This window comes from Rhinolophus sinicus, chromosome 1, assembly GCF_057876585.1.
Source record: "Rhinolophus sinicus isolate RSI-liver-muscle chromosome 1, RSI-T2T, whole genome shotgun sequence".
NCBI lineage: Eukaryota > Metazoa > Chordata > Mammalia > Chiroptera > Rhinolophidae > Rhinolophus > Rhinolophus sinicus.
Window position 1 is genome coordinate 31,604,888 of NC_142501.1, and position 27,577 is coordinate 31,632,464.

Here is a 27,577-nt window from a genome sequence, read left to right on the forward strand (position 1 = left end):
ATTTGAGGGGGGGCATTAGAATCTGTTCTCTCATAATATTTCAGTGGATTACAAATAATTATATACATTTTGATGAAATATAATTTCCAACTTTATAAAAACCCAGCCATTACACATGGTCTCACTCCCAATTGAGAAAATTTGTTTATCCTTATGTTGAAATCATTGAGCTTACAGTTTGGGAAATAGTTACTTGGGTATATTCAGACTTTATTTTTGGTAAGAAGTGAGTTAAGTGTTGAGTCATAGCATACTAAAACCTAAAGTTCCTCTCCCTCCCTATCCACCCATACTGTTTTCTTGAATCCCCTTCTAGTAAAGTGACTAACATTTTATCCTCCCTACCGCCACCAAAAATAAAATAAAATAAGAAAGTGAATACATTTTGTCAATATAGCACAGAGTAAAGAAAGGAGGAAGGAAATGAGAAAGGAAAAAAAGCGTAATTTTAAAAAATTTTAAATATATATATATATATATATATATATATATATATATATATATATCTGCCACCAGTCAGAAAAAAACTAATGAAATAATTATATATCTGCCACCAGTCAGAAAGAAACTAATAAAATAATTAAAGTACTGTATTTTAAAAAAATTACTTCATTCTGTCAGTCAAGAAATATTTATTTAGCATTTACTATGTGCTACACACTAATCTACAAGCCAAGGATACAGAAATGAACAAAACTGACAAAAACTTCTACCCTTATTCTAATGGAGCGAAAGAGACAATAAACATAAATATAGAATGTCAAATGCTGATAAGTGTTATTAAAAAATGAAGCAGGAAAGGAAGTGTTATGGGGGTAGGGGTACAATTTTTGCAGTGGGGGATTGAATAAGCTTCACTATAAAAGTGATATTTCAGTCAAAACCTGAAGGAGGGGGCGGCTGGATGGCTCAGTTTGTTAGAGTGCGAGCTCTGAACAACAGGGCTGCCGGTTCAATTTCCACATGGGCCAGTGAGTTGCACCTCCTGCAACTAAAGATTGAAAACAGCAGCTGAACTTGGAGCTTAGTTGCGCCCTCCACAACTAGATTGAAGGACAATGACTTGGAGATAATGGGCCCTGGAGAAACACACTGTTCCCCAATATTCCCCAATAAACAAAATTTTTAAAAATCCCAAACATTAAAAAAAATAATAATAAATAAATAAAAACCGAAGGAGGGAGTGAGCCAAGCAGATAACTGGGAGGAGATTCTGTAGGCCGAGGGAACCACAGGTGCAAAGCTTCAGAAGCTGCAGTGTGCCTGGCAAATTCCAAAAATGTCAGGAAGGCAGCGTGGCTGAAGTGGAGTGAACAAGGGGGAGAGTAATAGATAAGAACGCAGAGAGGTAACAAGGGAGCAGATCATATAAGATTTTTGAAAAGACATTCTAGCCCTGAGTAAGATGACACTTCATTGTTCATTGGATGGTTCAAGCAGCGGAGTCAGATGACCTGGCAAATTTCACAGGATCACGTTGGTGAGACTAGGCTATTCAGGGATGCGGGTAAAAGCAGGAAACAAGTTAGATAAGATGGCCATACATCCGAGTTGTTCAAACACCAGTTTACACCCTGTTATCGATCAGTTAAAAGCTAGTCATCCTTTTTAGCAACCCCTTTCCCCCCCCAAAGTATTATAATTTGGACATTTGATAAATTACATGGTCAGCTTAAAGTTAGGAGGCTACTGGATCTATCCAGATAAGAGATGATTCTCGCTTGTATCAAGGTGGTAGTCATGAGGATGACGAAAATTGTATTTTAAAGGTGGAACTGAGAGAATCTGTTAATGAATTTAGATGCTATTTATGAATGAGTGAAAGAAGTCTAGGGAGATGCTAAGATCTGGGGCCTGAGCAATGGGAAGGCTAGAGGTGCTGTTTATCGATGGTAAAGGTTATAGCAGAGGCAGGTTTGGGGGAAAGATCAGAAGTTCAAGTTTGGATGTGTCATCATCGGAAGGTACCAATTAAACATTAAAGAGCAGATACCAAGCGGGCAGTAGGAGCTTGGACACTTTAGGATTAGAAATATAAATATGAAGGTAGTCAGGAGATAGACTGGAAGAGGTTACTGAGGAATGAATAAGGAAAAAAAGAATGCTATCCAAGGACTAAGCCCAGCAGCACTCCAACTGTAAGAAGTGGAAGTTCTGAGAGGGAACCAGCAAAAGAGCCTGTGAAGGAATGGCCAGCGAAATAAAAAGAGGCACAGAAAATGTGATGTATTGACAGCCAAACAAAGAAAGTTAAGTGAGTAGCCGTGATCAAATTGTCAAGACTGCTGATTAGTCAAGTAAGATGAGGAGTGAGAATTGACCACTGATCTTAGCAACCCAAAAGTCATTGGTGATTTGGGGAGGAGGCGTTTGGATGGAATGGTGAGGAAAAAAATGTATAATTGAAAGTTCAAGCTAGATTGAAGAGAAAAACTGAAGACAGCTGGAATAACAAAACTTTTGAGGAATGTTATTACAAAGAGGAGAGGAAATGAGCAGAAGCTGAAGGAAAGGATCCAAGAGTATTAATTTGTTTGGTTGGATTTTGTTTTGTTTTTCTTTCTTTTTTTTTCTTTTTCCTTTATGTGGATGGAAACAGCTTGTCAATGAGCTAATGAGAATGATTCAACAGAGCAGGAAAAATTGATGATGCAGAATAGTTATAGGTGAGACTTGTCAGAGTGATGTCTTTGACTGGGCCAGAGGAGATGGGACCCAGGGTGCCAGCGGAGAGGGTGGCCTGAGGCTGGGTAAATCTGTAGCGTGATGATGAATGATAGAGTATATGGGCATGAATGAGGGTAGGTGAGTAAGATGGGAGTGATGATGGGAGCTCGTGGAAGATTTTTCTATTTACTTGTTATAAACATGTGCATACTCCTTAGGTTTGCAGAGGATCGTAATTGCTGTGCTACTCCTCCTATTCAGACCTGCATGGCCAGCATCCCGATGCAAGTATTGGTTTCTCAGTTAGGCTGCCAGACGTGTCACCGTTCCATAGCTCCATTCCTGAACTTGAGGCTAACTGATACCTCCTCTCAATATACATCTCCCCCATTTCCCATTGCGGTCTTTTGAATTTCACTGCAATTTCCCAGCTGCCCGCAGCCATGCCACACAACTTGAGCACTTCCTTAAAAGCATTTCTCCTGCCCACCATAAAGTGACTTGCATGTTTTGCAAGTTTCTTTTCAATATATTGGAAGAACTTGAATGATGGACTCACAGGGCAGTGGCTGTGATGTTTGGCATTGATTTAAATACACAAGCAAGTGCCCACTCTGGATAAGTTGATCTTCTGAGCAAAGGAACTTTTCAGGAGGCCTCATCATCCAGAGTAATATGGAACTTAATAGTAAACACCCATATTTTTAGGGAGGAAGCCACGTGGAGGAAGGACTCTTAACCAGAGGTGCAGAGGCTTGGATCCCAGTTCTTAGTCCCACAGACAAATTATGTTACCTTAGAAAAGTGGCTCAGGTCCCTGGATTTCAGTTGGTTCATCTATAAAATGTGGGTCTGGACTAAATAATCTTTAAGCTTCCTTCAAGTTTTAGAATTTAGTACATACTAAATTCAGAGTAAAGGCAACAAGATTAGTGATACAATAAAAGCAGTAATCATTTTGTAAGAATTGCACAATATGTAACTCTTAACTAAATAAAAAAGCTAAGTAAATCACATATTCCTGGAACCAGAAAAAGGAGGAAGTTAGACATTTTGTTTTAAAACTAAGTTACATGAGAGCTTTTTCTGAAAAATTCTACTAATCTTTAGAAGTTACATGAGCTGGTAAAACCATAAACACACCCACTGACTCACATAGGGGATATTACATTCGCTATCATTAAGCCGTACAGAATTTATTTAAAGGAAATGACAGGCATTTCTAATTCCTGAAAAAACTTTGTTTTCTTTATGAATAAGGCCTAATTATAATTTAATGCTAAATAGTTGCCTGAATTTTTTTTTTATTTCCCAATTTTTTTTTTAAATGGTATAATTACTTATTAAATTTATCCTGGAAAAGAATCTCCCAAAGTCAACAAGAGGATATTCCTAATAAACTTTAGGTCTAACAAAGGTTTCTTGCTCTTCAATATAAATTTGCCTCTTCTTAATTTCATTGCATATTAATATTAACTCATCCTCAATAATTTCTCTACTTTTTTTTTCTTTCAAATAGTGCTTTTTTTTTTTTTTTTTTTTGCAGATGGTGTTTTTAACCAAGCTGAACATAATTTATGCAGTTTACATTGCTTAAGTCACAAATGTTCTCTTTGGTCAAGTCGAATATGTTATATGGACTCTGTTTAAGGTAGAATTGCCTGAGTTGAGGAAAATAAAAATAGATTTTAAAGACATATAATATAGATGTTAAAGACCATCCTTTGTACACAAAGAGGATATTAACAAATTGCTATCAATGAGGGTAAGGATTTAAAATAGATTTTGCCATGTCGATCATTTTTTAAAGTGTTTTTCTTTTAAATTCCCCTTATTACCAATGTTAACACATTTGTAAAACAACTTACCAAGTTTAGAGATATAAAATATAGGGTGAATGAATCTGCTTGGCCCTTATGGATATAATCTTGACCTCATTAACATCATTCTATTGGCAGCTAAACTAATGGGTCATATTAACATTAGAAACAAGGTAATAACTGTCAGAGAAAGATGAATTTTAGATAATAAATATATTCTATTCTGCTCCAAGGCTAAATATTCCACATGGCTCCCTTTGGAATTCCCTGGGAAAGGAAGAGATTTGCTGTCAGAGCAGAGAATAAGAATCAGATACTAGCTCGTACTTCATCCAAGGTCACCTTCTCTCTCCAGAGATACTGGGCAACAGCTTGAGCCCCTCCTAATCCAGTCTAAATTAAATGGCAGAGAGAGCTTTTCGGCTTTCCATTCTGCCCGTGCTCTGTGAGTGGTACTTGATTTCCTTATAAAATTAGCTGGGATTTCCAACTCATATAGGAGACGCATAGGAGAGGCATTGAATAGGAGAAAAAAGAAGGAAATAGAGAGGGCCGAAAAGTTGATTACAACACCAGCAATGTTAGAAAGCTTTTAGAGAGTATTTAAAAGCAAACACCCTATATCTATACCTCATTTTATAAAAATAGTCTATCTCTTTTACACGTACCCATAGGTTCTCACATCAAATATCATAGACTCTGAAATTATTTTAACCAAAAGGAAATCTGACATTATGAAGTAGAGAAATTTTGGAGAAGTTAAGATTTAAAATATGATATAGAGAGATAGAAAAATATATATTAGAAGATGTTCTATACCTAAGATCTACATGACTTTTTATGTTATATAAAGCATTTTATATACATTATCTTAAAGCTCATTTACTTTTTATAACATGAAGAAGGTCTTCCTATCCTTCCATATCCTTTATGAGCTAGACTGTATTTGATATTTTGAATAATAAGAGACTGTATTAGTTTGCTAGCATTTGCATAACAAAATATGACAGACTAGGCAGCCTAAACAACAAAAATTTATTTTCTCACAGTTTTAGAAGCTCAAACTTCACGTTCAAGATGTTGGCAAGTTTGTTTTCTTAGGAGGTCTCTCTCTGGCTTTAGATGGCCTTTTTCTAGTTGTTTCCTCACATGATATTTTCTCTGTACCTGTTCATCTATGGTGCCTCTTTGCCCAAATAGCCTCTTCTTATAAGGACACCAGTCGTATTAGATTAGGGCCCACCCTAACAGCCTCATTTTAATTTAATCACCTCTTGAAAGGCCTTATCTCCAGGTACCATCATATTTTGAGGTACTGGGGCTTAGGGCTTCAACATGTGAACTTTGGGGAACACAGGTAAGGAAGACAGAGACCATTATAAAAATTTTTGTGTGTCATTGTATTCCCTATCATATGAAACTACCTAAGCAATATTTAGCTATCACCTACATCCACATTCCCAACCAGACCAAAAGAAACTCCTATTCCAGTATACAAGTCATATTCCTTGGAGCACTGAAAATACTTATAATTCAAAAACTGATGATTTTTATAAACATGATCACTATAAAAATGCAAAGACTATCAAAATTCAACCCCAGTGTGTCTAGTCTTGACTGAGGCTTGAATCTTAATATCTCTGATTAATGAATCTTGATTTATGTTTTAAATCTGTTAATAGATAAGATATAATGAGTTCCTACAGGTGGCTCATTCAAAGTGAAAACAGTGTAATTTTTTTTATAAAATATGGCCCCTGTTCTTAAAGAATCTAGTAGGACTCCTAGAATCAGGACTTCACACACATAGATCAAATAGGAAATAGTTAAGGGCAATAGAAGGTCAGAGAAGGCATGGGTCATCAAGAGACAGAGTCATAAGATAAGGCATCAAGACTTTATCTTGACCTTAGGATGATCAGAATAAAAGAAAGAGTACACTGAGGTGAAATACATGGGCTAAAAGGAGTATGCCAGAGAGATCCAAGATGACAGAGTAGATAAACCCTGTGCCTGTGTCCTTCCATGAAAACATTAAAATTACAATTAAATTATGGAACAATCAATCTGGATAACCATTTGAAGTCTAGCCAAATAGAAGTCTTATAACTAAAAATATAAAGAAGGAGCCACATCAAGACTGGTTGGAGGGGCAGAGACACGGAAAGGGCCCCCAAACTCCATGTGGCAGTTGAGAATCAGAAGGGCTATCTCAACCCCAGAAGAGCAAGGGGCGCCAGCCCCACACCAGGCTCCCCCACCTGGAGTACTGGTGCTGGGAAGAGGAGCCCCCACGACATCTGGCTGTGAAAAGCAGTGGGGATTCCAACCATCCAGGTGAAATGGAAGTCCGTAGGAAACCCAGAAGTCCTCTTAAACAGCCTGCACACAGACTCATTCATTTACAGGTACTCACCTAGGGCTCTAGTGGAGGAACGGTGACTCAGGGAGCGCTGGAGGCATATGGGGGGCCGACTGAGGTGAGGGACTTCTGGGCAAGGGCTGGAGGACAGTTGCCATTTTCCCTGTGAGGGGTTCTTCTTCTGTGCACCTGGCAGACGTGTGCCACCATTCCTGTGTTGAGCCTCACCCACAGGACAAATCTGAATCTGACTGATCTGGTGAGCTCTGCTGGGACACCACCCTACCCATCTCACACAACACTGGAGGTACTTTCTCCTCCAGTAGCCAGCTCCACTTGCATTGCACTCTTTCTTGACAAACTATCAAAGTTTGTTAGTCCTCAGGGTGTCCTAGCTTTCTGTGGAGCTACCCCAGGACAGGTACTGGTGGCAGATGTCCTCGGTTGGCAGCGTGGCCTCTCTCACATACCTCCAGGTATAGCACTGACAGGAAACAACTTTGGATCACTTTGTTGCTCCTACCAGGTAGTCCCTGTCTGGTCACAGGCAGTAGCGGACCTGGGCCTGCACTGAAGAGCCTCCCAAGAGTCCCCAGAACCAACATACTTGGAGGTTTACTTCAGACCACAGCAGAGCACTGCCCAATTAGCCCCACAAGTGGCACATACAGAGGGTGGTCTCACAGGCACCAGAGCCCACTGGGGCAAATCTCACAGTGGGGTAAACCTCCTACACAGCAGCCCATAAGCTGTGGACATGACCGAACCCCACAGCCACTCAGCAGGAGGGTGAATCCCACCCACTGATGTGCCAGTAGCAATCAAGTTTCCACTATAACCGGAGAGCACACACAAGCCACACAAGGTTCACTCCTGGAGCACCCAGAGCAGGTGACCAGAAAGACTGTGTCAGGGCTCCACAGGTAGCCTACTCATTAAGCCACTCTACTAAGACTGGGAAACATAGATCTATCTAATACATAAAAACAAACACAGAGAGGCAGCCAAAATGAGGAAACAAAGAAATGTGTCCCAAATAAAAGAATGGGCGAGAAATCCAGAAAAAGAACTAAGTGAAATGAAGAAAAGCAAACTACCAGAGACAGAATTCAAAACATGGTTATAAGGATGCTCAAGGAACTTAGTGAGAACTTCAACAAAGAGAAGTGAGCATAAAAAAGGAAACAGAAACCATAAATAAAGAACCAGTCAAAAGTGAAGAATGCAATAACTGAAATGAAGAATGCTTTAGAAGGAATCACCAGCAGACTAAATCAAGCAGAGGAACAAATCAATGATTTGGAAGACAAGATAGCCGAAAAGATCCAACTGAAACAGAAAAAAAAAGAAGAAGAAGAAGAAGAAGAATCCAAAAATATGAGGAGAGTTTAAGAGACCTCTGGGACAACATCAAACATAACAACATTTGCATCGCAGGGGTACCAGAAAGAGAAGAGAGAAAGCAAGGGATTGAGATCATATTTGAAGAAATAATGGCTGAAAGCTCTCCTAACCTGGTGAAGGAAACAGACATACAAGTCCAGGAAGCACAGGATGAACCAACACAGGATGAACCCAAACAGGCCACACCAAGATACATTATAATTAAAATGATAAAGATTAAAGACAAAGAGAGAATCCTAAAAGTAGTAAGAGAAAGGCAACTAGTAACTAATAAGGGAGCTCCAGTAATACTTTCAGCTGCTTTCTCAACAGAAACTTTGCAGGCCAGAAGGGATTGGCACAAAATATTCAATATGATGAAAAGCAGGGACCTACAACCAAGATTACTCTACCCAGCAAGGCTACCATTTAAAATGAAAAGGACAGATAAAGAGCTTACCAGACAAGAAAAAGCTCAAGGAGTTCATCACCACCAAACCAGTATTACAAGGAATTTTACAGGGATTTCTTTAAGACAGAAAAAATCAAAATTATGAATAATAAAATAGCAATAACTACATATCTATCAACAATTACTTTCAACGTAAATGGATTAAATGCTCCAGTCAAAAACATAGGAGGGTTCAATGGATAAGAAAACAAAACCTTGGCACTTTTGGTTTCTATCAGAGGTTGTGTTTCCCTGGTTTGAGAACTGTTCATGTGTATAAAGTTTCTCCTTTTTCTCCACTCCTGTTGACATCAGACTGGTGGCAGCAATCTTTTGTTAACAGGAGTCATGAAACTGTAGGGAAATTTCATTTTGAAAAAGCTTCTAGGGGCAAAAGGCACCTCGTTTTCTTTGTATAGCAAGGACTACGTACCTTTCCAGCCCCAGCTGGGAAGAAATAGGGATGCTAGGACTGGGACAGGACAAGGAAAAGTCTAAGGAGTACTGAGAATCTGCATTGTTACCTCCCAGATGCAGGGGGCAGGCTCTTGACACATCTCACTTAGTCCTTAAAGTAGTCCTGCCAGGCATATCCTGTTTATTGTCTATTTGAATGAATGGAGAACCAAGTTCAGCAACAATAATAGGCATTCAGACCTGACCCCTCTGACTCAGGGCCCATTCTTCCTACTATAGTCCCCCACCCAGTGCCAGAAAAACCTTGTAGAAGGGCATGGAGGTGTGAGGGGGGAATGGGAAGGGGCTAGAAGGGGGAACAGGATAAAGGGTGAAGAAGAGAGGAAGAAGGAAGAGGGGGAAAGGGTAAACGGGGGTAGAAGGGGGAACTGAGAGGCTCTCTGGACCGACTGTGTGTGAAGTAGAGCTGCCTTGCCCTGATTTCAAGGAGGCAGGCAGAAGGCGCTTCTTCCTGGGGTAAAGTGATGCCAGGCCCTGACTTGTGCGGGTGGGAGGGGACTTTGGTTCCTCTAAATGTCCTTCTTAAAGAAAAAGAAAAGAAAAGAAAATGAAACCTTTACACGTACTGCCCACAAGAAATTCTCTTCAGATTAAAACACACACAGAGACAGAAAGTAAATGGATGGGAAAAATATTTCATAAAAATGCAAATACAAAACAATAAAAAGCTGGTGTAGCAATACTTATAGCAGACAAAATAGACTTTAAAACAAAGGCTATAAGAAGAGACTATGAAAGACCCAGTAATCCCACTTCAGGGTATTTATCTGAAGAAAATTCAAAACACTACTTCAAGGGGACATGTGCATCCATACGTTCATTGCAACATTGTTTACAATAGCCAAGATGTGGAGGCAGCTTGGGTGTCCATCGATGGAAAAATGGATAAAGAGGAGGTGGTACATATATACAATGGAATATTGCTCGGCCATGGATTGGAATGGGTTCTTATCATCTGGGGTACCATAGATGGACCTGGAGGAAATTGTGTTGAATGAAGTGTCAGACAGAGAAAGACAGATGCAATGTGACTTCACTTATATTTGGAATCTAAGGAACACAATAAGCAAACAAAACAGAAACAAACTCATAGATACAGAGAACATTATAATGGTTGCCAGATGGGAGGGGTTTAGTGATGCGGGTGAAAAAAGGGGAAGGAATTAATAAGTACAAATTGGTTGTTAAAAAGTAGTTATTGGGATGTAGGGTAGAGCATAAGGAATATAGTTAAAGATCAACAATAACTATGTATGGTGCCAGGTGGGTATTAGACTAGTCAGGGGGATCAGATCGCTTCTTAAATTTATAAATGTCTAACCCCTATGCTGTACACCTGAAGCTAATATAAAATACTACTGAACATCAACTGTAATTGAAAGATTTAAAAGGGGGGAAAGATGAAGGGGAATAAAAGGTCCAAATTTCCAGGTATAAAACAAATAATTCATAGGGATGTAATATACAGCATAGGGAATATAGTCAATAATGCTGTGATAACATAGTATGGTGTCAGATTGTTACTGGACTTATCATGGTGATCATTTCTTTTGGTATATAAATGTTGAATAATTATGGTGTTCCCCTGAAACTTATATAATATTGTATGTTAGCTATATTTTTAATAAAATTCTTTAAAAAATAAGTGTGTTCCTATGGCACATGTTAAGACATATTACTTCAGGCTACTTATACTAAAAATAATGCAAAATACTTGTTTATCTGAAATGCAAATTTAACTGGGCATCTGTATTTGATGTAAATTTTAAATTCTACCCAAGTTTTTGCTTTTAACAGAAATACAGGCAAGGAAAGACATGAAGTTCCATTGCAGATTTATAGGCCCTCAATTAAAGGAGACTATGTGGACTGCCCCCCACCCCCTCCAAAATAAGAATACAGTGAGAAGACTGGCTTTCCCAGGGGCAACATATCTGTGCAGGAGGAAAAGTGGTGATGCTAGATGGGTAGCATGTGGCCAGTGTAAGTACGATCTTTACAAAACTTGGCCTATTTGGACTTGACACAATAGGCATTGATCACAATAGATCATGGTACAGATAGAACATAACATGAGCAAAGTGGTGTTTTAAGACAAGTTAAGCCATCATTGGCAAATGAAGAAAAAGCCAGTTAGAGGCAGGGAACAGGAGTAAGGGACCATTGTAATGATCGATAAGTGTGATGACAAAAGCCTGGACATGCAAGATAATAAAAAAAAAGAGATAAAAGAAAGAGATGACAAGAATAATTAAAAGATGCTTCTGGAACTGAGAAGAGGAGAGCCTCAAAATTATTGGCTTAGACAACTGAAAGAATCGTGGTGCTCCTGAGAGAATAAGGAGTAGTTGGAAAGTAGAATTGATTTGTAGGAAGGTGAGGACTCCAGATTCCACTTGGACCATATGGAGTTTGAGGTAATAGTAGGATATATGAGTAAGCACAACTGATAGATGTTTAGAAATACATGTGTGAAAAGCTCAGATCTGGAGATTAGGATTTGAGCAATGTTCATATTGGATAATTAAACTGATATTATTTACCCATCAGAAAAAAATAAAGAGAGAAATGACCAGGGATTCTAATCATTGTCTAGCAAACTCTGAGAAGCAATTCAGTGGTGTGTATTTTTAAAAGAGAAATAGCCAGGCTCAGCCTAACAAATCCTTCATCTCTGCCCCAGACAACCTCACATTTTCTTCCAAAGATCCAAGTCCTGCCCAAGTCAGAATCACTGGAGCACTCATCTCTGACACGTAATCCTATTACCAGTGACAGTTATAAAGGATGTGGCAAATGGAAGTTAACCTCTGTGTTTCACCAAGAGTTTTCATCAGAAGGGAAGTGAGGCAATACAATGTCTGGAGGAGTCAACATTTCATTGGAAATGAAAAAGGGGTCCTGACATCTGTGTGAATTATGGTTGCCCAAGACTAATGGATCTCTTTGCTCCTTCAACTCGTCTGCCTAACCTTGTCAAGTTGCTTCTGGAAAGAAAAAAGCCTCTCCTTAGTTGACAAATTTAAGTTACCTGCGATAAATCACGTCAAGGATGAATCTGACATATTTCTTGGTTCTGGGCAGGGCCATGACGATGCTATTCTACAAAGATGGCCAAATCTTCCTACATAAAGATATACACCTGTCAAAGAAGTGAAATGGCCTCCAGGGCTTTTGCAAGCACTTCTAAAAGCTAAGAACTGGAGACAGACTTGGGAGACTGGGGAAGAGAATAAAAAGAAATCCAAGTAACAAGCAAACAGTATGAGTAGTTGCCTGACAACGCCATGCAGGTGGGCAGAGTATGCTGTTATGTGAACCAAACAGCAAGATATGACATGTCCAAAAAAGCAATGTCAAGGAGGTCTAACAGCAGGTAACAGGGACCCTGGTTTAATAACTTGGGTTCAGGCATAGCACTGTGTGTACTGGAGGATGTCAAAGGAAAGGAACACCCCAAGGACAGAGGCACAGGGAGGTCATCAGCTGAGATTCAGGAGCAGGGGACAAGACAGCAGACCACTTCTTAGAACCAGAGAACAGGCATGGGTTTGGTCTCAAGCCAACAAGTTCAGTGACTCAACTACTGAACATGGACAGTATGGCTTCTTTGACTAATGGATTAATAACTTATTGATCAAGATAAAATGTCTAAAACAATAAGATGAAGAAATGGGTCCTCTAACATTTTATTAAACATCCAATCCACTTCCATCAACCTTTTTCTTAAAAAAAAAAAATCATATCATCTTTTTAACTTTACCCCTTTTAATTTTGACTATATTTTCAAGAAACCATTCCTAATGAAATTATTTTAAATTGTCTCCAGGGAGAGGAAGACAGGTTGTTGGAAAAGCACCAGACTCCATTAGAAGGGAACACATCACTTTCATTTTTCTCATCCTTTTAAGTACAGATTTATGTTTCTCACCCATAAACTTCTGTATTATCAGGGCAATGCTAACTGCAACGTAGATGACATAAAAACTATTAATAGATTATGCCTATTAAAGCTGAAGTAGAAAACAGAAGTGCTCCAAAAAGAGAAGTGTGCAATAGAAGAGAGAAGGGGAGGAAAAAATGTTCTACCTTTCTAGTTAGATGACTGCCTTTGTGAAAGTACAGATTTCAAAAGTAATATAAAATCTTTATCCTGCTGTTTAATGAAAGGAGAGAGAATGTGTTAAATTGAATTTAGTTTTAAAAACTTTTTCTTTGCTCAGAACCAGCTCCTCCAAAGTCACTCTTTGCGGTGAATAAAACCCAGACTTCGGTGACTTTGCTGTGGGTGGAAGAGGGAGTAGCTGATTTCTTTGAAGTCTTCTGTCAACAAGTTGGCTCTAGTCAGGAAACAAAACTCCAGGTACTGTACATTTTGATATTTCTTTCTGAGTTCATTTTGATCAAGGTTAATTATCTGAGCAAAATTAAAATCTCTTATTTCTTTGAACTATAGAAATGAAAACTCTTCATTTATGCTTTTGTGCTTTAGTGATAGACATTAACAATATGCTTAGAATAAGCCCAAAATATGTTATGAGAACCAACTTGCCAAATTGCTAAGTTTATTTTCATCTTTATATTTATCTTTTGTCCCTAATCCTTAGCCACTCCAGTTTATACTAAAGAATTAAAGTAGTTTGCTTTTCCTATTAGACATTAAATTAATTGAGAAGATGAAGACACTGTTATACACAACGTAATTTAACAAATATGAACCAATTGCCAGTTATGTGAAAGTCACTGTATACAAGAACACAAATAGTAGAATCAGTAATGGCCTTGAAAAATTTTTTTCATACAGTTGTGGATATTGCATTAGTCTAGAAATTATTAAAGTAAAACATAAGTGCCACAGGAGAGATCTGTATGGCTAAGATAATTTATAAAACTGTCTCTATCTAGTTAGTAGGAGGACAACTTTGTTTGGGGAAAATGAAGGCTGAGGTGACTATTAAAGGTTTAGAATCACAAATAGCAGATATGATGAAACTGAGTTGTCTGCCCGGTCAAAATGAATGGAAGGAAAGGGATGAACCAGTAGCTTTCAGGGTAACAAAGCGCAACGGAAAAAAAAAAAAAAAAGTTCACAATCAGATATGGAAGAAAAAGGGCAAGTTTGTGAGGGAATATCATGAAATACAGTGTATAGACTTGTGCTATGAACATGAGTCATTGATGCTTTTAAAATAATGAAGTTCATTGAGAAGAAAGAACGATAAGGATTGCTGAGAGTACAAATCTGTCCATACTGAGTGTTAAGATCATTTGCTTTATTCCTTTCCCCTTTTAACATTCCCTCTACTAACTTACCTCTTTTTGATCAGTATGGAACAGCTGTGGTTTTTTGTTGTTGTTGTTGTTTTTGTTTTGTTTTTTCTGTTCTAAGAATCCTTTCTGAAAATAATTGCTCTGCCAGTAGTGGATTTTCTTCTTTGCAACTGCAGTTTTATCTTCCTTTAAGAAAACAATGGTTAGGCAGCTACTTACTACAACTGAGTCCTGCCAGCAAAAGTCTTAGAAGCATTCTTTTACAGAATAGTGAAAGAGATGGGAGTGGACAACCAATGCTGCTGCCTCTCAGCTCTTTAGGCAGGGGTATTTCAGATCTTTAGTTTGAAAAAGTGTTTTGCTGGCTCATCTGTTTATATTGTACTTGTCACTACTTTTTACATTGTTGTACTTGTTGGCTCACAAAATTAACAATTGACTATTGGCTCACAAAATTAACAATTTGTTCTACATAGAATAGTTTAATATTAAATGTTTCTAAGAATGCAAAGTCCCTATGCCTTTGGTGGATATTATCTAAAACCTGAGAATGCAGACAAAAGGAGTAGTGTCCTTAATATACAAAGAACTACTACAAATAAAATAAAATAAAATAAAGGCCAACAACTCAAAACAAATATTTCATAGAAAATAAATACAAAAGTTTCTTAAACATATGAAAAGATGATCAATTTACTCATGGTGAAAGAAATGTAAAATAAGGTACAATTTACACTAATAAGATTGGAAAAGCTCAAAGAGTTAGAGTATTTTGTGTTAGAAGGAGTATGTGCAAACAGGCACTGTCAGACACTGATAGCAGGTGAATAACTACTTGGAAATGTCTACAGAGGACACTTTGTGAATAGCTTTCAAAATTAAAAATATACAACTTTTTAACTCAGCAATTCAACTGCTAGAAATATATACATATATATACACACATATATATACACACACAAGTTTATATATACACATACATATATTAAGTGTGTTTGCAGACATATATATATGTTTCCATAATTGTGAAACTGTGTTCACTGTAGCATTGTTTGTAACTTATTTTTTTCTCCTATCCTTTTTAGTCATTTATATTTTTTACTCTGTCCATATATTACCTACTCAACTATGAAAAACCTTTAAATCAAAATAGATGAAGATTACATAACAATTATTTCATTTTTTTTTGCATCTCCAGGAACCGATTTCTGTGTCTTCTCATGTTGTGACCATCTCCAGCCTTCTTCCTGCCACTGCCTACAATTGTAGTGTCACCAGCTTTAGCCACGACAGCCCTAGCGTCCCTACATTTATAGCCGTCTCAACAATGGGTAATTACTTGCATTAGTGGAAACTGATGTCTTTGAAAGTTATATCTTTCCAAATTTTCTTATGTTTCCTTTTTAAATATATACAATCTATCCTTTTAATGGAAACCATGTTTATTCTGTTGGAAAATTCCAAGCTTTGAGGTCAGCGAGCACTTAATTTCAATCCCAAATTGTACTTACTGACTGTGTGATTTAGGAGAAGGTATTTGCTACCTCTGAACCTTTGTTTTTTTCTTCTGTAAAACTAGAATTATAATATGTACCTGCTGAGTTGTCTTGCGCCTTAGAAATAATGCTAGTCGTTATAATCAACTCATCATCTTCTTCACCCTTGTCAGTAGTAGTCACAGTATCGTAATCAACTCGGATTCATCTATTTCAGCCTTGGCCCTTAGCTGTCACTGATCAAGCCTTGGCAAGCCTCCATTGCTGCGTCAAAGCAGAAAAGTTTCCAATCAAGCAGAAAGTATAAGTGGGGAAATTTAAAATTAATGAAAGATCTAGAATAATAGTGTTTCCTTATTGTTTTTCTGAGGTATAGGTTTTACTCCCCTGTTTGTTAGAATCTGTTTCTGCAAGCTGAGATCTTTTATGAAACTGCCTAAAATAACGCCACGCGTACTATCACATTACCTTTTACTGGGTTCATTTTCATATCTGTAACATTCGTCATATGTTTAGCCACTATATCAATGATGAATAGCGTGGACTTTTTTGTGTCTTGTTTTTTGTTTTTTCAATTTTTTTTTTCAGAAGAGAGTACAAAAATGGACCTGAAAAGAATATTAGTGGTCTTTAATTTCTTTATCCTTTTACACTTTACTAAGCATAATTCAACATTTATTATTCCTTGTCATCTCTACCGCAAGCCAGTGAAGCAGATGATATTATTAAACTTATTTGCAAAGTGAAGAAAATGAGGCCCAGAGAGACAGATACAATAGCCTCCCCAAATGGCAGGTGGTAGTCAAGTAAACTTAAACAAGCTCTTCTGACCATGAGTCTAATATTCTTGTCTACAGCCATACCACCCTGAATGCACCCGATCTCGTCTAATGTTCTTTCCACTCAAGTACTGTGTCTATGAACTAGAGCCACGTTGTCCCAAATGGAAAGTGACAAATCCCAAAGGCTTAGGGACTGTATGTGCCAGCTAGTCCCATGATTTTATGATCAATATGGAGGATGATATCATTCTCCTCTTCTCCTCTGGTCCACTGCTAAGAGTTTTATAAAACAGTTTACATATAATGCCACCTTTAATATCTTGCTCTTCCATGAAGTAGGATGAACTAGGCAATGTGCAAGTGCCATAGCAAACGAATCATTATATAAAGTAATGAAAAGGGACACAACCCCTGTTCTTAAGGGCCCTGCAATTTATTAATGGGTTTAATCTCTTGAGTTGTACGGATGGAAAACCTCTCCACATATGGTTACAGATCATCAGAATGCCTGTTTCTAGTGATGTGTTAAGTGCTGCAGCAGATGGTCGCTTGCTAATGCCTTTTTCATATACATTACTAGTTGTGAACGAAATATACAGTTGTGCTTTCTGACTTTAAAGTCATGGGCATCAAATAAGAACTTGCCCCTCTCTAAGCTTCTGAACATATTGAAGAATGAAAATACACGACAATGACTTCTAGATTTTTTGTTTGTTTGTTTTCAAATTCATTTAAACGATGTCCCAGGAATTAGTCACAGTTTATAGTTTCCTTTTACAAGAACATCCCGAATGTCAGCCTTGAATACTGTTTCTCAATCTACTTTACTAACTTCTAGTTGACCAGGAAGAGGTCATTGTCATCTTAGAGAAACATCATTGTTGCTGCTTGTCATCCTCCTAAGTCCATTGCTCTCGAAATCAGATGGAGAACAATGAGTGGTTCTGTTAGTGTCCGTGTCATGGGAACTGTAATGAAAATGTGTGGCGTATCTGTTTAGTTACAGAGATGAACCCCAATGTGGTGGTCATCTCCGTGCTGGCGATCCTGAGCACGCTGCTGATTGGCCTGCTGCTCATTACCCTGGTCATTCTCAGGAAAAAGCATCTGCAGATGGCTAGGTAAGTGAAGTGTGGCTGATCCTTTCCCCACAGCCTTTAAAATATTCTTATTTATCATACATGTATGTGTTTGCAGATCTACATTGTACAGTAGTGAGTTTGATATCAGGTTTCAGTGTCTGTTTCTATTTTATGTGTTTCCTAAGATGATTTGAAATATTAGTTTAGAAAACACTATCACTGAAATGGTAAAGCAAAGGATTGCTGGCTTATATATAGTCAGACCTCTTAACACAGGCATCCATTCCTGACATTTGGATACTTTCACACTTGTTCTGGAGTAAAAGAAAGATCTATGCCAGGGGTGTCCAAACTGTGGCCCATGGGCCAACTGTGGCCCGCAATCCATTGTTAATTGGCTTGCAGCAAATTCCAAAAATACATGTAGTTTACTTAAATAAACCAGGTGAGGCAATACGTACTTCACCTCGAGTGAGTGGCCCGGCTGTTTGTGTATTTTACCACATATGGCCCTTGGTGAAAAACGTTGAAAAAAGTTTGGACACCCCTGATCTATGCCTACTCAGTATCGTTAATAAAAGGAGTTAAAATATATGGAGACCACAAGAAAGAAAGAAAAAAAATCCATGTCCTCATTAGTTCTGTTGAAGCTGTTTTATCAGAAAGGATTTGTAGAGTTTATGATTAGGTCTGTTAGAGGTTCTCCTATTAGTTTTGATGCTATGATCAGATTTGCAGGCAGTTTCATTTTTCTTGCAGTTAGAAAACCTTTTGATTTATGATTTTGGTGATTCCATACTCCTTTGACCACTGATGCATTTCTTACCAGAGCACATTGTCAAGAACTTTCTGTGGTCCATTATAAGATCAGAACAATCATCAAGTCTCTCAAAAAACTGTTGGCCTAGTTCAGTACTACTGGGTTTGGGAAATTTGGTTCGAATTTATATTTGCCCAGTATTAGCCTGCTGCATTGTCAGTCAACATTCTGCCCTTTCTCAGAGTTCTGTCATTCACCTATTCATAAATAAATGTATCCACCCAATAAGAATTTATATGATGTGTCTTATAGGGTGTAAACAAAAATCAGACGTCCAAGCTGTACACTGGGAACTCAGAACCTAGCTAGAGAGATGTATAGAAATAAATGTATTTAAAGGCACAAACTGACTTGTACCAGGAAGGAGATAAAAGTGAGATACCATGAAAGTAGAGAAAAGAAATCAGTTCTGAATATAGAAATCAGGCTCCTTAAATGTTGGCATTTGAACAAATCTTAGAGGATATGGAGGGAAGTGGTACTGCCTTATGGCTAGAGTATAAAGCTCTGAAATTACCCTCCTTGGAGTCAAATCCTAATTTACAATCTAGGTGACCTTGTGCAGTTTACTGAAACTTCCTCCATTCATTTAACCGATATTAATGGATGCCTGTTCTGTGTAAGACTCCTTCAGGTGCTTGGGATATCACAGTATATAAAACATCATACAGCTTGTATTCTAGTGGAAAAGATAGACAATAAATAATAAAGATAAAAGTTAAAATATTGCACCGTATGTTAGCAGATAGTAATAGAATAAAGAATAAATCCGAGTAAGGGAGGCTGGCAGTACCTGTATGGGGACTGTGGAGAGAGAAGCTCTGGGAGGTGGTAGGTCTCACTGAAAGGGCGACTTTTGAGACAAGACTTGCACATGAAGGGGTGAGCCATGCGTTATCTGGGGAAGTGTGTCCCTAGTAGAGAGCACAGCACAGCCAGTGCAAAGACCCCAAGGCAGGAGTGTGACTAGCATGATCACAGAAGAGCAGGAAAGTTAAGTCACTAAAGCAGAGGAAATGAAGGGATTAGCAGCAGGAGATGATGTCAGATCATGTAGGGTTTCATAAGCCCATGCAAGGACTTGCACTTTTAACTTTGAGTAAAATGAGCAGCCATTTCAGAGTTTGAACAGAAGATTAACAATATCTGACTTACATTTTAACATTTCCATTTTGACTTTTATGTGAAAAACAGGTTGTAATTAGGCAAGGACAAAAGCAGGCATATGAACTGGGGGAGGTGGTAAGAGATGGCAGTGGTTCAGTTTGGAGCAATAGCAATGGCAGTAGGGAGAAATGATCAGATTCCAGCTTTACTGTGAAAATAGAGGCCACAAGAGTGGCTAACAAATTGCATGTTGAATCGATATGAGTAAGAGTCAAGGATAACTCCAAGGTTTTTCAGCCCTAGCAACTTAAAAGATGGAATTGCCACCAACTGAAATAGGATTCCAGATGAAAGGGCTTCAGAGTTGGGAGAACATCAATACTTCAGTTTTGGAAATGTTAAGCTAGAGATGGCTGCAAGTGCAGGTGTGAGTAGGCAGTTGAACATGGAAGTCTGGTGTTTGGGAGACAAGTCTGGGTTGAAGATATAAATTTGAGAATTGTCAGCATACAAATAGTCTTAAAGCTGTAGATTAGATGAAATCTAGGAAGTGTAAATTAAAAGATAGGGCCCTGGATTAAGCACCAGAACAATCTAGTACTAAAATTTTCATGGAAAATAAAAAAGATAGTGGCAAAAGAGAGATCCAGTGGAATGGAAGGAAACTAAGACTGAGGTAGCCTGAAAGCCAGGGAAAGAATGAATATCAAGATGATGATAAGAGCCCCTGCATTAGTGGAGAGTGGGGAGCAATAATTCAGTAATAGCATAATACTCGACTCAGAGGAAGTGTGCCTTAAATGTTGGCTCATAGTAGTATTAGTGTGGGGGGTAGTAATACACTAATGGAATTAGTGGTGTTCATGAGGGTGTTTTTGCAGGTGCGTTCTCTGTGGTGCATACAGCAAAATATTTAGGAGGAGTGATTCTGCTTCAACCAGCTGGTCCTTAGAACAGAGATTCTCAACATTTTTTTTTTCTCAACATTTTTTATGCCATTATCTTTTCTCTCTAGTAGTCTGACGAAACCTGTGGCTCTCTTTCAAGAATAATGCTTTCTTTTCAAGGGCATAAAATAAAATACAGAGGATTGAAAATGGAACTAATTATGTTAAAACATGGTCATCAAAGTATTTAAAAACCAAATGCATTATATGCTTTTTGATTACTACATTAGACAACAATAATTAGTAGGGTGTCTGATAACTGTCATATTTCACCATAGGGATGAATATGAACAACATTTCAATGCCTGCAGCAAGTCTATTATTGAAAAATATCTGCAATTTCTATTGTTAGCAAATTTCACCAGTACTGATGATATTGACTTCTTGTCTACTTTAATAATTGAAGGAACTGCTCAATTTCAGTGAGAAATTGTGAAAATAAAGATGAACTTTTGCCCATATGTGTTCGTAGAGCACTAGATTCTATCCTTGGACCCCAGAGTAGAGAGTAAAATAAATCCCTCTAATTTAAATTTAAATAAATTCCTATATGTTATAGGAAATCAACATAGGAAAATTAATTGATGTGTAACTTAAATACAATAAGCTATAATAATATATTAGTTAATTTTTCAAATGAAGAAAACTATTCTTAGAACATCTAATAACAACAGGCAGATAATTGAAGTAATTAGCACATTGTGCCAATCCTGTCAAAATCTGTTTCAATTTCATATAGAGGAAAAAATGAAATGTATCAGCCCCAGTGAGTTATGTTATTTATGCATGATATTAGGCAAAAGGTGGAGAAGGCATGAGAATATGTTCACCTTTTTCCTTCACTTCTGTAACAGTATTTTCTAATGACAGGTTAATAAGCAACCTTCTGGTTGCTTGATAAGAAGCTTGATAAGAAGCTCTTATCAAAAGCCAATCTTTTTTAATATGTATCATTCTTTTATTCTCATCTCAAGTGATGAATAATATGGGCATCCCAACATGAGGGAAAAATTTTGGAGCAAGAAAACAGTCCAGCTTGATCCATAATAATTATAGACAGGAAATCAATATGCTATAAAAACAGAACCTACAAAGAATATTTGTTAAAAATGGAAAACCCTCGGTTTATCTAGGAGAGTTTCTACACCTTACTTTGTAAAAAAATATTATACCCCAAACAGTTCAAAGATTTATTTAGGATCATAAGTGCCCTTCAGAAAGGACTGTGAACCGAAACCTTTTAGACTCAAATAACTTGATACAGGGATGTGTGACCTCGTGAATAATTGTTTTGTTTTGCTTTATTTTCATATTTTGCATAGTATGTGCAAGAGGAACATGTGGAACTTATTTCAGTGTTTTTAAAAATCTAACGTTGTGATGTTAAGCCAGTAAAGACTATTACATCAAAGTAAAAGAGTGCTCCATCAAGTAGTAACCTTGATTTTTCGGTTCCTTTCAAACAGGGAATGTGGAGCAGGAACTTTTGTCAATTTTGCATCCTTAGAGAGGGATGGAAAGCTTCCATACAACTGGTGAGTATTCTTTTGGAGCAAGCCTCTATACATCTTAGCTATGCTGAGTGTGCTTCAAATGTTATTTTACTATCTTTGGGTGGGGGGGTTGTCTGATTATCCTTTCATAATTTCTCTGGCAGTGGGCTTTTGAAGATTAGAACTTCACAGAGTGCATTCGTATATATTAGTTTAATACAATTATGAGGTAGAGAACATGTTGTATAATCTGTTCTGTATTTACTACATTAAACAAAGGACTAAATCATCAGTTATTCAAATAGCCTGTAACTGTGCCAATGAAGGCTTAAATGCAGGTGCCATACTGAACAAGTAAGTGGTGGCTGAGGCACCAGGAGAGCATTGAAGCAGCATTACACAGAACAGCATCTCTACTTAGAACTCACATTTCAGTACCTGGGAATATGAGCCACCACTTCTGTTCAAAAGGCAAGTAGAAGTTTGTAGCCCAGTGCCCACAACTCTTATACTCAGGGGTAAATAAATATCAAGGAAACCCAGGAAAGTCCCCTAAGAAAACATGGCTGGAGTATTAAGGACCTGGAGGGAGGAAGTATTTTGAGAATTAAAAAAGCATTGTCAGGAGATTAAATTAGGTGATACATGAAAATTAACAATACATCAAAATCAATACCCAACGAAACTGCTAATTAAGTAACCATTTAATATGAAACCAGCACTGCTTACATGATTTAGTTTGGCTTTTTGGCAAGCAACTACGTAAAGCACATTTAAATATATACCTTTCATATTAATCCTTGGTAAGTAATCTCTTTCTTTTTTTTTTTTTTTTTTTTTTCTGTTTTCCTAATCCCCCAAAATGGTTAATCTTAAAAAAAACAGATATCTGAGACTGGAAATTTTACTCTACAGAATCAATGGGAGGGAGAGCTTTATTTAAAATATAAACTCTACTTCCCTAAGCGGGCATCTAAATTGATGCTCACTCTAGTTGAAATAGGATTATTTTTAACAGGACAATAAGTTGTGCTACTTTAAATTTTAACCTGAATATAATTTTGCTGTTAAAATACAACTAACCCAACTGTGAAGAAAGAGAAACCCATAAACCCTTGATAGTGAACAAATTAGGAAATATTTCTATGTTTGTTCAAATATATTAGCACTTTTTCCAAGACTAGTACACTGATGTTTGTTTCTTGTCTGGCCCACCCTTATAAAAGGCCTAGTCACAAAGTCGTGATGAGTGACCCATGTAGGAAATAATTCATTTATACTTGTGACTTGGGAAAGCTGTGTATTGACCAACTACACCAGTCACAACTTATATAAATATGGAAGACCAGTTATGAAAGAACTGAAACAAAAGAGAATTCACTTCAGGCCTTTTCTATAAAATCAAGAAAATTCTCCTGCAGCTCTTGGCAAAGACAGCTTTGTCAGCATCAGCATTTTCTGGCTGAGAATGGATGTCTCAGTGGAGATTTGTCATAACTGAAATGACAAGAGATAGCACTTTTCCTCCTAATTCTCAGAATGACTATAGATGCAGCCATGGGATGTTTTTAAATCTGCATTAATGAATGTTCTATTTTACAAGCGGTTTGTATGTCTGAAATTGGTTTCAAACCATGCATTTTAAGTCAACAGTCTGAATTAGAATTAAAGTGAAACTTAAGTAATTTTGTTCCCACTCATCTAAATATTGGTAAGATTATAGACTAGGCCGTGATGAGCTACTTTTCTTGAAAGAATGTTACCCAAGTGTCATATCATAACTCTGTTTTAAGGGTTATTTTTTAGAAATGATGTATAAGTCAAAATAAAATTAATGTAGAAAGTCACAGTAGTGCAGCTTTATATGATATGAATGTGTCCCAAAAACTTAGAATTTTCAGCGGAATCAGTATATACTATATTTCCCTGAAAATAAGACCTAACTGGAAAATAAGCCCTAGTATGATTTTTCAGGATGACATCCCCTGAACATAAGCCCTAATGCATCTTTTGGAGCAAAAATCAATATAAGACCCGGTCTTATTTTCAGGGAAACATGGTATAAACTGGCCATTTATATTTCCTCCCACAAGCTATCAAATGATGTTATACAGGTTCCTTAAAATAAGCATTGCAAAGATAATACCTAAGAATAAGACTCGAGATATCTAATGAGGCACTTAAGAGCCTCATTTAGCTGAATGCAAATGTAATCACCTAATAGCAGACTAATTAACACAAAATAAGTTGAAAAAAATATATCTGATTACAATAAGGCTGTGTGTGAATAAAGCTGATTCTTGGCAATATTATAGCACTTAAGCCCTCGGGTTTAAATTTCACAGAATGGAATAATATGTGATTATAATTAAGGTGCTTATTTTAATTGATCCCAGTAAGTAATTTACTGATATCTGTTCACAGTTTATATTACTAACTCTTGCCACTTTTTCATCTTTACATCTGTTATCTATTAATGCTCACAGGCGTAGGAGTATATTTGCTTTCTTAACCCTGCTACCCTCATGTCTTTGGACTGATTATCTTTTGGCATTTTATATTAATCCTTGGTAAGTGATTTTTTTTAAATGTTTACCTAACACAAAGTCTTTAAAAATTAGCTTTCAGGAAGTAAACAAAACTGAAAAATTATTTTAATTATTTTATGTGTTGGCAGCATCTAAAATTATTAATCATACATTGAAATGGATTAAAGCAGTTCGTGGTACCAAGATGCTAACAATGTTTTCCAATTAAATTTTTGTCTTGGGATGTTCTTGGCATGCTTTTTTACTAGTCATTTGTTTCTCTTTGAGTCAATCCATTGGACCCTCGTCTTTATAAATGATGCTTTCCATTTTCCGTATCACCTCCATCCATTTTGAGAGTTTCACTACATTAAAAGGGTGAAACCCAGAGTACTATTCCCTCTACTTGGGGCCTCCATGTTTTTATAATAATGCTAACCCAATGAATATGGAATGCAATACGATGTGCAAGCCTCTCTGTATAATTATATTATTTAATTGGCCTCAAAACTCTGCAGAGGGTATTATCACTCCATTTTCGAGATATGGAAATAGAGGTTTAAGGAGAGCAACTGTTTTAACATCATCTATATAAAAAATTTAGGTTCCAAACCTAAGTTTTTCTGAAACATACTCTTTCCACCAGAAAGAGCAGCCTCCTTTAAATTTTTATTTTCTTGGCTTTTAAATCATTTTAATAATCAAATCTTGAAGAGTATTTTTTCCAATTTTTATAAATTATAATAATCATAATCTTGAATTCTGAGATGGAAGTGTCTAGAAGGACTATTTCTTAAAGCCATAAAAAAAAGAAAAAAAAGTAGTGGTTTCCCAGAGAACTGACAAAAAAAATATTGTCCTTAAGTATTAGTCCATGGTGTTTAGGTACTAAATTATGTATAGACAGATCCAGAAATGTGGGCAACTTGAAAAGGACTCAGAAAATAGTTCATGGATTGGAAAAAATGGCCAATGAGACAGAAGAGGAAAAGATGAAAAGCAATCTGAAGAGTTATTTATCCAAAAACACAACTGATCAAATGTCTTTCAGCTCCTCTGAGGACAGAATAAATACAGTGGGCAAAGTTTAGGACTTGATGTTGCAATTGAAGAAATATAAAAAAGAATTTCCTCACAATCAAGATTATTATTACTAGAAATTGTATTTTCTTTTAAAAAGAGAGATTAGAGGAAAGCTTTTGAAACATGGTGGACACCAATGTGTAAATAATAAAGTCAGAGGAGTGTACTGGATGATGAGGACCCATTCGATGTTGTTTCAAGTTTGTTTTTAATAACAGTTTTCAGTATAGGGCTTCACCATCATCAACACAATATTTTAAATATTTAACATCAGATGGTTTTCAGGTATAAGAAATGCTCACAAATTCCATTTTGTCCTTCAAAATATAAATTTACTTTTAACTCAACATTGGATCATCCTCCAATATTCTAACTATCATTAGAATACTTGTAACAAATACTCGTAAGGTACCCTCCACAAATTTCAACAAAATAAAAAAAGATGCATATAATATTATACTCATTTCGCAGCTTAATTCTCTCACTGTCTCATTTTCCACCATTCAGTTTAAGCTTCTATCAGGTGGGCCTGTGCTTATTTGCATGTCTTTTTTAATAGGTCCCTCTGATGAACACGAGATCCAGTTTCAACAACCCCTTCAAGGTCCACTATTTATAGTATTAATCAAATAACATGAAACCCAAGTTAGAGGTAAAAAACAAACAAACAAACAAACAAAAACCTCTGGTAGTTTTTAGAACAGTCCTGAAACTGTAAATGATTATCTCCAGGTGAGAAAAAAAGGCAAAACAGAGCCCCATGCTTTCTGTCACTTTCAGTAAACCACACATATCCACCAATGAAAACATACTGAACATAATCTATGTTTTCAGCACTAGGTTTGTGCCATGACAGATATAAAAGAAGTACAATTCATGGTCCCTCTCCTTCAAGTTCAGCTCATTTCCTATTTGCTACTTTTTATCGAATAACTCGGGGATATTTTCCCTTGCATTCATTTGCAAAATAATCATTTTTAACCCTCCTTTAGATGTGTTTGTCTTTATATTTCACCTACCCTGTTAACAACCGCCACAAATAACAGAGCCACCCACCCACCTCCTTCCTAACGCACTGCCCAGCTTCTCTAAACTGTCAACTTCTTGGAAAGATAGGCTCCTGTTGACTTTCTAAAATCTTCCTGATGCCTTTAGTGGTTCATGTGGAAATCAAGAGACTTTCCCTTTTGTTGTTGCTTGAATCTTCTCCTGGGATGGTAGCAGAATCGGTGTAGAGCACTAGTGCTCAACTGGCTTAGTCTAAGACTGTATTCTGCCAGGATTTCTGACTTGAATGATCTCAGACTCTGTTTCCTGTTCAAGGAAAACTGTCTTATTTGGACTAGCTCTATCTAGATTCAGTGTCACTATTCTCCTCCTTCTTACGAGCATAATCACCCTCATGTTGTACTCAAGTATTCATCTGCCTATTTTAAATCCTCAGCAGTTGACATTTTAAGCATGAAGCAACACGTAGTTTAAAATGCTCAACTTTACTCACGGTTATTGCACATTCTATTCGGAGAATGACATAACGCTAAAGACCCTTTTAAAGATTTGGGGATGATTTCCATTTAGCTCATGAGAAAATAAGTAGTGCTTACAAAATTGGGGACATCTAGAGTTTTTTCGGGGAGAGGACACTGTTTTTTGTTTGTTTGTTTTAACCATCGTAAGTCCCATGTCTCTGCCATTGCTTCATATTCTTCTTTGCAATGAATTCCAATCTGGCTGGCTTTCTAAGAGTGTCATAACCCTGAAGAACTTATGAAGAATGCATCTCTACTTCTTGAAGTCATTTGGGTTTT

At 37.1% G+C, this 27,577-nt stretch overlaps 1 protein-coding gene across 3 annotated transcripts in view; it reads left to right on the forward strand.

The window, feature by feature from the left end:
• The window catches only part of PTPRO (protein tyrosine phosphatase receptor type O), a 200,197-nt gene that overhangs the window by 142,167 nt on the left and 30,453 nt on the right, over nt 1-27,577 (forward strand). For 2 of the 3 annotated variants that reach the window (XM_019744758.3, XM_074325980.2), the window contains 5 exons: nt 13,384-13,523; nt 15,630-15,762; nt 17,710-17,830; nt 22,132-22,200; nt 24,645-24,728. In XM_019744758.3, the coding sequence (XP_019600317.3) occupies nt 13,384-13,523; nt 15,630-15,762; nt 17,710-17,830; nt 22,132-22,200; nt 24,645-24,728 (547 nt within the window). The remainder of the gene's footprint in view (nt 1-13,383; nt 13,524-15,629; nt 15,763-17,709; nt 17,831-22,131; nt 22,201-24,644; nt 24,729-27,577) is intronic. The other variant, XM_019744759.3, reaches the window with a different exon arrangement.